Source organism: Rosa chinensis, chromosome 2, assembly GCF_002994745.2.
Source record: "Rosa chinensis cultivar Old Blush chromosome 2, RchiOBHm-V2, whole genome shotgun sequence".
Classification (NCBI taxonomy): domain Eukaryota; kingdom Viridiplantae; phylum Streptophyta; class Magnoliopsida; order Rosales; family Rosaceae; genus Rosa; species Rosa chinensis.
This window is the reverse complement of record NC_037089.1, coordinates 8,291,390-8,304,012: the sequence shown is the minus strand read 5'-3', so window position 1 is coordinate 8,304,012 and position 12,623 is coordinate 8,291,390. Positions and strand designations below refer to the sequence as shown.

The following is a 12,623-nucleotide window of genomic DNA, read 5'->3' as shown; positions in this document are numbered from 1 at the left end:
TGTTCTTTTTATCTTGCACATCATTGTTTATAAAGTTTTCATCAGTCTATATTAATTGAATGGTAACGTTTTAGTGTAATCATGGGAGATTCCAATTGAGATTCGATGATTTTTCATGTACGTTCATATGATTCGCAATTACATTTAGTCAAATAAGACACAAAATTTGGTCTATCATTTTATTTATTATTAAGGATGAAAATGAGATGTTTCAAATACTGTAATATGGTGCAATGTGAAACAGACTCCTATTTTTCCAGTCAATTAATATAGGACAAAGGTGGTGTTGTAAGGATAATGTTATGCATAGAACAAGTGCTACTGGTTAGCAGTCGAATGGAGTTAGAGCATCTTCAAGAAGGACAGTACACCTCATAAGTTATCATTATTCAGAGAAGGACAGTACACCAAGGGGGACATAGAGTTTGTACCTCAAGTTAAATTACAACCATCCTCAATTAAGACATCCTGAATAATATCAGGACAATCATCCACCCATAACTCATCCAACATGGATGTACATACTAACAAGGCGTGCAAGCCTATGAGCGACAACATTTGCTTTCCTATAGACATGTCTAAGGAGAATAAAATTGAATGCATCCATATAACGTTTACAATCATTTAAAATCACACCAACTTTAGACAAGTCAAAATAGTTAAATAGTCAAGATAGAAAGTGTGCTAAAGATAGTCTAAGTTATAACTTAGGGGAACATTGTAGTAATTGATTGTATGAAATGAAATGGTCATACAAGCTGCAGTAATATTCACTTCATTGAAGTGACAACACCCTTTCTTCACGTTAATCACATTTTGCATCGTCAAATTTTCTACTCTTCTACACACTGTTGCTCAAAAAGTAACATTCCCGTCTCCAAACTATTGAAAGCAGCGTGTTAGTCCAATGATTTTCGCTTACATGCCAATTTGTATGAATCCTCCCCATCTCATATGTTTCAAAACAGAAGATTTTATTCCCTTTCCGCCTAGGATAAGGTTTATCTACTTCACTGGACACGTTATATCATATCAACCTCATCATCACCTTCGTGGGACACATGCTTTGATAGAGAATGCCACAGTATTAACCTGGTTTTTGGGTGCCTATCCAATTACTTGGAGTCCTAGAATGTTCTCTCTCTCCATGCCAATATTCAAGGTATTTGCCATTTATATTTTACCAACTATTAAACCCCACAAATTTACATACCAAATATGGACCTATAGTAACTTCAATGACCCAATCTGACACAGGAAATCAAAAACCCAAAATTTAGGCCCGGTAAATTAGTAAGAAAATCCATAACACAAGCCCTTATTTATAGCCAGAATTTAATTACAATACAAACAGAGTTTAAAAACCAAAACAGAGTCCAAAACAGAGTGACCAGAGACAAAAGACAAGAGTTGAATGCTCTGCTCTGCTCTGCAACAATGGCTATCGGCGAGTCTCATCCCCAAGCCTCCACCAGACCAAACCCTTCTCCTCCAATGGAAGTCCACTGCGTCAAATGCGACTCCTGCGGCTTCACAGAGGATTGCACCCCAGCGTACATCGCCCGCGTCCGTGAGCGCTACCAGGGACGGTGGATATGTGGGCTCTGCGTGGAGGCCGTGAAAGACGAGGCGCTCCGATCAGATAGGCTCATCTCCACCGAGGAGGCCCTGAACCGCCACATAAGCTTCTGCAAGAATTTCAGATCGTCTAGTAAGGAAAAAACAGAGCACCCTATTCTGGCCATGGGCCGGGTTTTCCGCCGGAGCTTGGATACTCCGAGGGCGCTCCGGTCCAATTCTAGCTCCTCTCTCGGTGGCGTTGAGAGGGTTGGTGGCCCTGCGCTGGTTAGGTCCGGCAGTTGCTTCCCTGCTCTCAATAGCTGAGTTGTTTTATGGAGGTAAAAATATATATGAAAACAGGGGAACTCTGTTTTGTGTTAGATTATTACATCAAGAACATAATTGGGTAAGTTAGTTTTTGCTTCATGAAACTGGGTTTTTGCAGAGATTAATTGCTAAGACTAATGGGTTTGTTTTTCTCTAGACTTTCATTTGTATATATGATATGATTCTCTTTGTTAGTTTTTGTTCAATACATCTATTCTCATATTGTATTGGATTTTTGAGCAATGATCTGTTTGTGTGCAAAGCAAATGGCATCATTGTGTTTTTTTTTTTTTTTTTTTTTTTTTTGAATTTGGTCAATTAAGGGAGATGCGTGTGAGAGCAGTATGAGCATTAACTATGATTTTGTATACATTTTGGTGTTCATGAAAGTGATGCCACTGATTGGAAAGTAGAATCAGTAGAATGGAAACTTTCTGGTGACAACAGCGAAGCGAATTCAATTGTGATTGCTGGCTTTCCAAATTTTCATTGACTGAATCATAATTGCGGTTAGATTCTTACGGTTATATATGGTGTCATTATGGTACATTTTGACACACAATGAAATTGCTGAGAAGTTTCCCATAAAGAAATGCAAATGCTAGTTTTGATTCGGGGGTGACTTGAGTTGGTGCACTGTGTATGTCCTTCATACAGAATGGAGTAGATATTTCTGGCTATAGATTTCTTTTAGTATGAACACTTAGAATCCGACAAAAAAGACCAAGAATACTGTGGGACAGGTAGATTTCAAACCCGATACCTTTGTTTGCATAACATGGGTCAGGTTCAAGGTCTCTTTTCAAATTCTTCTGTTAAAAAAGTTAAAAATCAAGGTTGGCCGGTGGAGTACTGATATCATTCCTATTTTCGAATTCTCTGGATTTTTCTTCTCTTTTACTGCTTCATACAATCACATGTCTATCACTCTTGTAACGTAAATAGTCATGTGACTGCATAAAATCTATAAACAACGAACACGTGGTGTGATCGATCGAACGCTCTAATTACATAAACTTATTTCTCTCTTTTGGAGCCAAAATTTATATTTTCCATGTCCATTCATTGCAAACGTAGTAAGAGTTGAGAATTCATGTTTTTTCCTGTGGAAATCTTCGTCTTGATTCTTATTTCACTAACTGTTAAGTCAAAAAGACTAGGACTTTTCCGTTATGCACTTTTTCATAAGTTGATTACCTAAACCTATTATAAAATTCAGCCAAATCTTGGTTTATAATTATGGGTCCTTGTCATCTTCAACCGTCTTCACTCCACCGCTTGCCACTGCACTAGAAGTGGATATTGACACTTCATATCCAGTGAAACCGTGTCAGTTATTATAAGGCTTCATTCGGTCCGATATTGACAATAGAGGGGTCAACAGCGCAGCAACAGAGTAGTCACTGACTCATTGACACCGGTCCATGGCTCCATGCTCTACATGTGGGATACAGTCATGGAACAGTTACAGACATCTTCATCCCATTTAGGGAAAGTCATTCGGTGCTCAAAGGTTTTATAGTATTCCGGAGTTTTAAAAATCATTAAATTACGAATAGTTTACTATCCACTCCCTCCTAAACCTTGAATAGTTTAGCCGAAAATTCTAGTATGGATCAAGATACACGTGCATCGTAGTGTAATTCGAAGCGTGCCCACACAATGAGCTAATCTAATGAATGCTCCATTAGATTATAGAATTTGCTTCTGTAACGCGTTTGCTAAAGCCTAAAAGCATGTTTAAATTTTTCAAGTGTTTTTATGAAATCACTTTGCTGGTGTCATGTCTTACATGAAAGTTTTAAGGTTTGTCATTATCTAAAATGTTTATCAACCTGGACCACAAGGAATCATATGTGGGGTGACTTGGGTCCATTTTCATTGATTGGTCAGAATCCCAAATGAAGCTTTAGAAAAGCAAATGAGTCACGCAACTGAACGTAGAGGGATACTATTTAAACATTCTGCTTTTATTTTTCAAGATTAGAAATCCAAACAAGAGTCTTGGACCAAACATCATAACGATCAGTGCAGGCTTCATTGTACATATTCAAGCTGGTAGGGGAATCATAACCTTGACAGCGGCTACTGCAGAATGCACTTCCTTGATATGTCATGACCGAGAGTCAGAGACCATACCAAACCTTACTGTGGAGACTGGTTTACTAGCCGAAATTGATACCCTGAGCAAGTGGTAGTTCGCTCCCATAATTGATTGTACTGTCAAGGATACGAATTGTTCAAATCATTGATTGAATAACTATATAACAATCTCATAATCAATGCAGCTAATCTGACGGATTTGAGCAAATTAGTAAGGTTGATGAAAGGTTACCATGTTGAGCGTCTCATGTATTGCTTCCAAGAGTCGCTCCCTGCTTCTCGGCCACCACCAGTTGCCTTCTCTCCACCAAAGGCACCGCCAATCTCAGCGCCATTAGTAGGAATGTTTACATTCACTATACCACAATCACTGCCCTGTGGCCTGCAACAAATCCCAAAGTTGAATAATGTGAGTTGAAATCTCTAATGGTCATAAAACTGGTGTAACGTTCTAGGCAAATTGACAAAAGATGAGATACAGTCCAATTATAACATCTCTCTATGACTCCAATGAAGAGATAAAATTAGGGGGAAAAAAAAAAGCAAGGACATGACAGATTTTTCGAAACTTCCACCATCTTTAGAAACTCACCCAATCCATTTAAAGAGAATTTCTGGTTTTCTTGTGAAGATTGAGCTACTTAATCCTTGTGGTACGGAGTTGTTCAATTCTATTGCTTCATCAAGACTCTGCATTTTTTCAAACAAGTACATGTAAGTTTTAATTTGAGAATAAACTCATAAAAACCATCAGTAACAGAACTTTCAGTAAGTAAGACTACCTTGAATTTCATAACATACAGAACTGGACCAAACAACTCTTCTTTCACCACAGCTGCAGTTGGAGAAATCTCAACAATTGTTGGCTGCACATAATTGCCATCTGAACCTACAGTCGATCCACCTACAGCAATCTTTCCCCCCTGAAAAGGTAAAATATAGTGCAAGACATTAACCTTTTCTTTCTTTTTCTTCCCCCATGTGTGTTTGTGTATAAATTATAAACATTCTCCAAGTGACACAGAACATACCTGAGATTTAATGGCCCCAATCCCCTTCTCAAAATTCTCCTTCGACTGGTGAGTATGTAGTGGCCCAACTAGAGTTCCTTTCTCCAAAGGGTTCCCAATCTTGACTTGCTTGTAAAGTCCGACTAATTTATCTAATACATTCTGATATATACTTTCATGAAGATACTGCACTCCAGCGAAGCCATACATGCACACAAATTTGCACATTTAATTTTCAAGGGAAAAACAAGACATGGCATAGCAAAATGTTGGTGAAAGAAAGTTAACTCCTATGGCCACCATGAAATTACAAAAAATGACTTAACAAAATAACTAGTTACCAATCTACGGCACGTTGTGCAGCGCTGACCAGCAGTACCAACGGCTGCAAACAATATAGAACGCACTGCCAGCTCGATGTCAGCATCATCCATAACAATTATGGCGTTGTTCCCACTTAATTCAAGTAAGCATTTACCAAACCTCTCACTGACAATTCGTTGAACCTTCTGACCCACCTATTGGTATTGTGAAAGCTATGCTCAGCATAATGGCAAAGGAATAAGAGAAAGAAGGTTTGAAGGCACAAGTATGTTACCAGTGTACCTTTGAACTTCCAGTGAATGAAACCAGGGGTATTCTGTTGTCTTTTGCTATTGCTTCACCAACTTCAGCTCCACCACAGAAAGCGGTGAATATAGCCCCGGGCAAGTTATTTTTCTCAAGAACCTCGGCAATTAGCTTTGTCACAGCAATAGTTACCAATGGAGTTGTTGGTGCACCCTTCCTACAATCAATGCAATTAATGTACTACAGGACATCTTTTGGTAATACATGCCATCGTTTTGATGGATTCATCTGCCAAAACTCAAATATTTTAATGTATGCCTTAAAGTTTACTCAAATTCTCTTTTTTTTCATTCTTATATAGAATGAAAAAATGAGATTTTGAGTAAACTTTAATGTATGACTTATGATTAATTTGTCGAATTCCAATTCTGAAATCAGGACTATAAACTTACCAGACAACACAGTTACCACAGACAAGCGCAACGCAGGCATTCCATCCTAAATCACCATTGAAATTAGAAAGAAATAAGAATGGTTGGAAAGTTTAAAATTCATAAATCACTCATTGAATCACAGAGACAAAATAAAGCATATTGTTAATGGATTACAAGTTTTCAATCTACAAAATAAAGCATATTGTTAATATTGCATATGTTTCATAATCATATATTAATACATTGTATATTACACAGTGACCTTGCTAAGTAGTTTGTGATGGCACATTTGCATATTAAAGAAGGAGAAGGATGGCATCTCAACTGAATTGATTACTGCACTGCTAAAATAGTATATGAATCCAAACATTTCGCATTCAGTGAAGAGGTCTATATGTAAATTTAAAGAATTCAAACATGACATTTCTCTTTCTTTTTTGTTTTTTCTTAACGAATATAGTTTTAAATATCTGTCAGTTCCAGAGAAACTACTCTTGTTAGCTAATAATGAAATGAACAAGAACAGGTAGACAGTTTGCTAACAATAAAATGCCACATATATATAGCTGCATATGTGTTCTTAAAGACAGATTATATGATAGTGGATGCCTCTAACACTTCATGTTTAATGTAGAAAAGGTAAGATAAGAAGTAGATCCAACATCATGCCATGTCTTCTTGTGCATAAGAGTGTTATTCATCTAATATTGCAAAGCTTGTCAAGACAACATATAACAAGAACTCACCAAGAACAGCACATGGGAAATTGAAAGCAGTGATGACACCAACTATTCCCAATGGATTCCAAACCTATGGTGTATTAAATGCACAATATTGTCAATTGTAGCATAAACAAAGTCAGTTATTTAAAGGAAAATGGTCAAAATTGAAGAATTTACGGATAAAATAAGGTTCAATGTAGGATCTGCTAATGTACCTCAAACATCATGTGATTTGGACCTGGAAAAAAAGAAGAAGACAGATATAGATTAAATGAAAAATGACAACAATTTGCTTAGCAAATAGCAAGCAGAGGCTTTTATGTACTCAGTGTGGAGCCTTTAAACTTTCACTAAGCTTTTCACATTAGCAATTAATATAAGAATGACAGAAACGAAGTTAAGTTGAAGCTCACGTTCTGAGGGTATGATAGATCCATTCAGTTGACGGCTCAATCCCACACAAAAATCACACATATCGATAACTTCCTGCATACATTATTACCCAGGCATTACTGAAAAAGTTCAAACCTCTTCCATTAAACACTTAAATACAGCAACAACAAACAGCTGCAAAGCTCATTCCCTACTCAACATATGCAAAAGATAGCAGTATATCCATCCACGTATTGAGCATTTGATATAGTATCATCAAACTATGTACATAACTTACAACAGAATGAATGTATTTAACCAACGAACAACTGAACTCTCATACCTGAACTTCCCCAATTCCTTCAGCAAGTATTTTCCCCATCTCGAGGGATACAAGCCTACCCAGATAGTCCAATTTGGCCCTTAAAGCATCTCCTATCTGTCTAACAATGTCACCTCTCTTCGGTGCTGTGAGCTGCACAGTAAATAAATACATGAACCTTCACAAACCAAGAGTGAGAAAGCAAAATTCACACAACATCTCAAAGTCCTAATATCATCAAGATTCAAAAACAATGAAAATGAAGAGAACTCACAGTCTTCCATAACTTGGATGCTTCACTGCAAGCACGAATGCCCTCCTCATAGTCCTCTATGGACACTTCCGTGACCTTAGCAATCTCCTAACATCCCAATGCACAAGACAGTAAAAAAAAAAAAAAATCAATCATTCTGGGTTTGTTTGATTCAATTCAAATCTTACTTTTCTCACAAAAAGATCAAAACTTTAATACATAACAAAGGACCCCAACAACAATCCAAACAAACCTGATCGTCTGCAGGATTGAAAGTAGAGATAACTGGGCCAGTTGCCTTCCACTTGCCATTTATGAACCCACCGGGATTTTCCGTAGCCAAACCGATCTTCTCCAGAAATTCATAGTCTTTTTCTGTGCCGAAACTCATCTCTGCATATGAAGATTCACACATCAAAACTAAACTGATACAAACAACATCAAGACAGAGCAAAACATATCAAATACAGATTATGATCACGGGTTGAAGATGAATTACCGAAGCAAAAAGCTTGGTGATCAGCGATGAGAAATGAGGAATGAGAATATGGGTAATGCCGTGACGTATGTGGATTGCAAAAAGCTTGCGTCTTGGGGATTGATTGAGTGAGTGTTTAGTTTAGTTTAGTGTGTCGATCAGATTGGAGTGACACGCGGGTAGTAAGGACATCTCCAACGGACTAGTTATTTCAATAAAAAATTATAAATTTGGCTAATTTGAGATAATTTAGCACTCCAGCAGAATAGCTATATGAAAGTCAAATTTGACTTTTGCTAAAATCTCTAACTAAATTTAGCTAGGGAGGAGAGAGAAAATAACAAAAAGCTAAACACTCTACGTTCAATTTTTTTAGTTTAGCTAGCACTGCTGGAGGAAAAGCTATAAATTTACTACCTAAATTTAACTTTTAGATGATTTAGCTAAAAAAATAACTTTTACTGTTGGAGATGCTCTAACAACAATGTGGGTTAGTGAAATGACGGAATGGACCAACCCAGCGTTTGGTGAGCTAGAGTGAGGTATGAGCTGAGATAGGGATGGGCAAGTATTGGCAGCAAGCTAGGTGTGGAAGTGTTCTCGATCACTGGGGATCTCTTTGCGTATAATGGATCCTGATTTTGTTGTTCAATGTCATTTACTGTGTTTGTGAAGCGAATGTGGTGGAGATTGTGAGGATCAGGAATTCCGAATCCAACGCACGATTTCCGGTGCATACGAAGAACAAGATAAATATACCAAATAACAATCCAACATTGAAATTCATATGATTTTCGACCTTAATTTGATTATCGAATATTAAGTGTAATCAACATATAGCGATTGAAATTCATATGATTTTCGACCTTAATCTGATTATCAAATATTGAGTGTAATGAATATGTAGCGATTTTTTTTTTAAAGTAAGGATTCATAAATTAATATTACCCTTGATCATAGTCAAAGAATAGTACAAAAAGACAACTCCCAATAGACAATATAAGCTCTAAGTAGTTTATGCTAACAAAATCAACTCGTCCCGTAGGCGACCTATTTTATCTAACTATACTACGTGAAGCACGCCATTGTGGTACAAGAGAGTTAGATACTTCTACAGAGAATTCTAGAGAAGTTTCCACTAGCATAGACATTAATCTAATTGCAACTAAACAAATCAAGTCACTACTACCTCCTTACCCTTGGAGGCTTTAGGTGTACCCTTCTCAATTGGCAAAGTAATTAAACTCAGGTAGCCCATTCACCAATTTTTCTGTCTTATTCGAAGTCTTGCTTCTCTACATGGGTGAGGTTTTCACCACCTTGCAATCAACTTTCACTTTGTTCTTGGCACCTCGAGGACGACCATGCCTATTTCTACTCTCCTGTGAAGGGTTCAAAGCTACTGATCCCACTGCGACATTATCCAAGTTGGTTCTACCAATAGCTAGACTGAGGCTTAGCTTCTTTGGAGAAGCTCTATCTTCCTCAATTTGTTTCATCCTCAAACCAGCCACTGGAGTCTTCGTAACCAATACTAGCTCCCCAGTTGAAGGTTCATGGTTCTGACCTTCCTCACTGACTTCCAGGCCATCTGCACTAGCCTTTCCTTCCCTCGCCGATTCCACTGTCACATGACCCTCATTACCATCATCCTCAACTACATCTTTAGTACTCGAAGTAACCTCCCTTGATGGTCGAGGTTGAAGTGCCCTCCGCACTCGAGCCTTTGGAGTCGAGACTAGCATGAAATAGTTCAAATTTCCAATCCCCTCTCCACCTACCTGCACTCCGAACACCAAGGAAGGTCAAGCTACCAGTGTACTGTCAGCTCTGGCCATAGCCCGATCCAAACTTCTTCGAGCCGGCGATGCCGTTTCCCTTAAAGCCTCATCCAGAGGCAGGCCTAAATACAACAATCCAATATTGGTGACGAAAAATTCTGTAGAGGAGTTTGACTCACCAATGAATGCGGACTGGAGCGAGAGCTGACCGGGAACGATCAAGAAACTTCATTGGAGGGTTGACTCGAAGTTTGACCGCGGCTCAAGGAGGAGGAGAATACCTACAGAAAAACCCTTCAATGCAAAAGTCAATATGTTTCTTAGCCGAGTGGAGTAAAACAAGTCGGAATGAGATGGTTTACCTTGACGTCAGGCCGCCTTTATATAGGCGATGACGTACTTGGAGGACAAGCCGCCATTATTTCTGCTTTTATGGCTGCATTTATTTATGCACTTATGATGACAATTATTGCTGCACTAATAACGGTTAATCATTGCGTACTTACGACGGTCTTTCATTGGACAATTACGACTGTCATTCATTGCGCACTTATAATCGTAATCATTGCGTGTTTATTACCGTAATAATCGCCGCATCCATGACTAAAATTTAACGCCATATTAACTACGGAGTTAATCACCTTAATTGTGGACCCAATAAAAGTTGACCACTCCCACAATGCCCCAAAATTTTCTATTTGGACACTTGTCCTAAGAGGAAATTTTCATTCTCAGGCTGTTTTGAATCTTGTCTCGAATATTTCCTCGACCCCTGGCCGCCCTGAATCTTTCCTTGAGCCCTGGCTGCCTCGATTCTTTCCTCGGGCCCTAGCCGCTTCGATTCTTTCCTCAAGGTGAAGATTCATTTTCAGCATGAGACATGGAATTGCCCCCATTTCCCTTTGAATCTAATAAACAACGTTTTATTATTTTTTGTCACCGACCTTGGTTATTTACTTTGGCAACCAGCCTTACACATACATTTCGATAACACCAACCACAAATATACTTTGAATGCAAAAAGAAGCAAAAATCAAAAAAATGATTATTAAAGAAAAGAACGCTAGACAACGTTACTCGGACTCTTTGTCTCTTTGGGGCTTATATTCCATCACTCCCAGTCCTTAGTGACGGAAATGAAATTTCTTAAGGTGCAGGTCCCGCCATCACTTTTTAGGGAACCACTGAAAAGTGGTTCCTACAGATAGCGCGACTTGTTGGTGACGAAAAATTCCGTAGAGGAGTTTGACTCACCAATGAATGCGGACTGGAGCGAGAGCTGACCGGGACCGATCGAGAAGCTTCCTTGGAGCATTGACTCGAAGTTTGACCGCCGCTCAAGGAGGAGGGGGGTACCTGCAGAAACCTCCAATGCCTAAGTCAGTACATTTCTTAGCCGAGTGGAGTAAAACAAGTCAAAATGAGATGGTTTACCTTAATGTCGGGCCGCCTTTATATAGGCAATGACTTACTTGGAGGACAAGCCGCCATTATTTCTGCTTTTATGGCTACATTTATTTATGCACTTTTGATGACAATTATTGCTGCACTAATAACGGTTAATCATTGCGTACTTACAATAGTCATTCATTGCGCATTTACGACTGTCATTCATTACGCACTTATAATTATAATTATTGCATATTTATTACCATAATAATCGCCGCATTCATGACTGAAATTCAATGCCATATTAATTACGGAGTTAATAGCCTTAATTGCGGGCCAGCAAACGTTGACCACTCCCACATCCTACATGGATGAGCCTACCACAATCACTGCATTGTCCATACATGTTTTCGTAAATGAATTCCAGATCGACATCGATTCCATCCTCCACCGTGAAGCAATGACGAAACACCACTGGTTGCATTACGTTAACTTCCACCAGAATCCGGATATGACCGGCATCGAACTCCATCTTGTCCTTTTGTAGATACCACCCTAGTGCGCACCCTAACCTATGGAGACACCAATCAGAGTGAAACGCCGGAGGGAGGACTTTGATCTTCACCCAGAAAGCCAACAAGTTTGGCGGAACTACCCCAATCTGCCCAGCCCATCAATGAACATGTAGCTATTCTTTAATGCTAAAGTTAAAAATGTTTGGCTGAAAGTTCAAAAGTGATGATTATTTAAAATAGTGAATAAATTTATCGTAAATCAGAGTTTCAAAATTAGTAGTATTAGCAAACAATCTTGAAAAACGGTAACACTAATACAGTAATACTACAAATAGAAATTTCCGACTATTGAAAGTTGAAACATCTTCTAAATATGTTACAAGAGTTTCGAGAATCTCATTTTTCCATGAAATAACAAGCGTTGAATGTCAAAAAGCACCCGACATTTTCTCTCTCTCTGAGAAACCCTAGGCCGGTCTCTCCGCTTGCAATTATTGTTCTCTTCTGGCGGCCCCCGGATGTCCGGCCTGGCCTCCTGCCTTGCAGTCGTCTTGGGGTTGCTGCCGGACGAGAGATATACTGCCCAAGGATTTCGTCTAAGGGATTCTCTCCGATTCGTCATATGGTTTGTCTAGGATGGTGGCGAGGGCGATGGTCGTGCGGCATAGGTTGATTTACTGATCCCCGCAGATGGCTTCTTCGATCGACGACACCATGGGTCTTGCTCAACGGCGATGGGGATTGCGAGGCCTGGCTCAGGGATGGAGTTTCCGTGGTGATGCAGGTT

The 12,623-nt window shown here is 38.9% G+C and overlaps 2 protein-coding genes across 2 annotated transcripts; one reads left to right on the top strand and one right to left on the bottom strand.

The window, feature by feature from the left end:
• The first annotated feature begins 1,243 nt into the window (after positions 1–1,243).
• On the top strand, positions 1,244–2,090 carry LOC112187806. The gene has a single exon (XM_024326752.2). The coding sequence runs from the start codon at positions 1,438–1,440 to the stop codon at positions 1,882–1,884; it is 447 nt and encodes a 148-aa protein (XP_024182520.1). The 5' UTR covers positions 1,244–1,437; the 3' UTR covers positions 1,885–2,090.
• Positions 2,091–3,822: 1,732 nt separating this feature from the next.
• Positions 3,823–8,332, bottom strand: LOC112187805 (aldehyde dehydrogenase family 7 member A1). The gene is made up of 15 exons (XM_024326751.2): positions 8,173–8,332; positions 7,927–8,066; positions 7,695–7,781; positions 7,442–7,573; positions 7,140–7,212; positions 6,942–6,964; positions 6,751–6,814; positions 6,023–6,068; positions 5,607–5,787; positions 5,342–5,518; positions 5,022–5,186; positions 4,773–4,913; positions 4,583–4,680; positions 4,223–4,372; positions 3,823–4,107 (listed from the first exon to the last, which is right to left on the bottom strand). The coding sequence occupies exons 2-15, from the start codon at positions 8,062–8,064 to the stop codon at positions 4,053–4,055; spliced, it is 1,530 nt and encodes a 509-aa protein (XP_024182519.1). The 5' UTR covers positions 8,065–8,066; positions 8,173–8,332; the 3' UTR covers positions 3,823–4,052.
• Between the last annotated feature and the right edge of the window lie 4,291 nt (positions 8,333–12,623).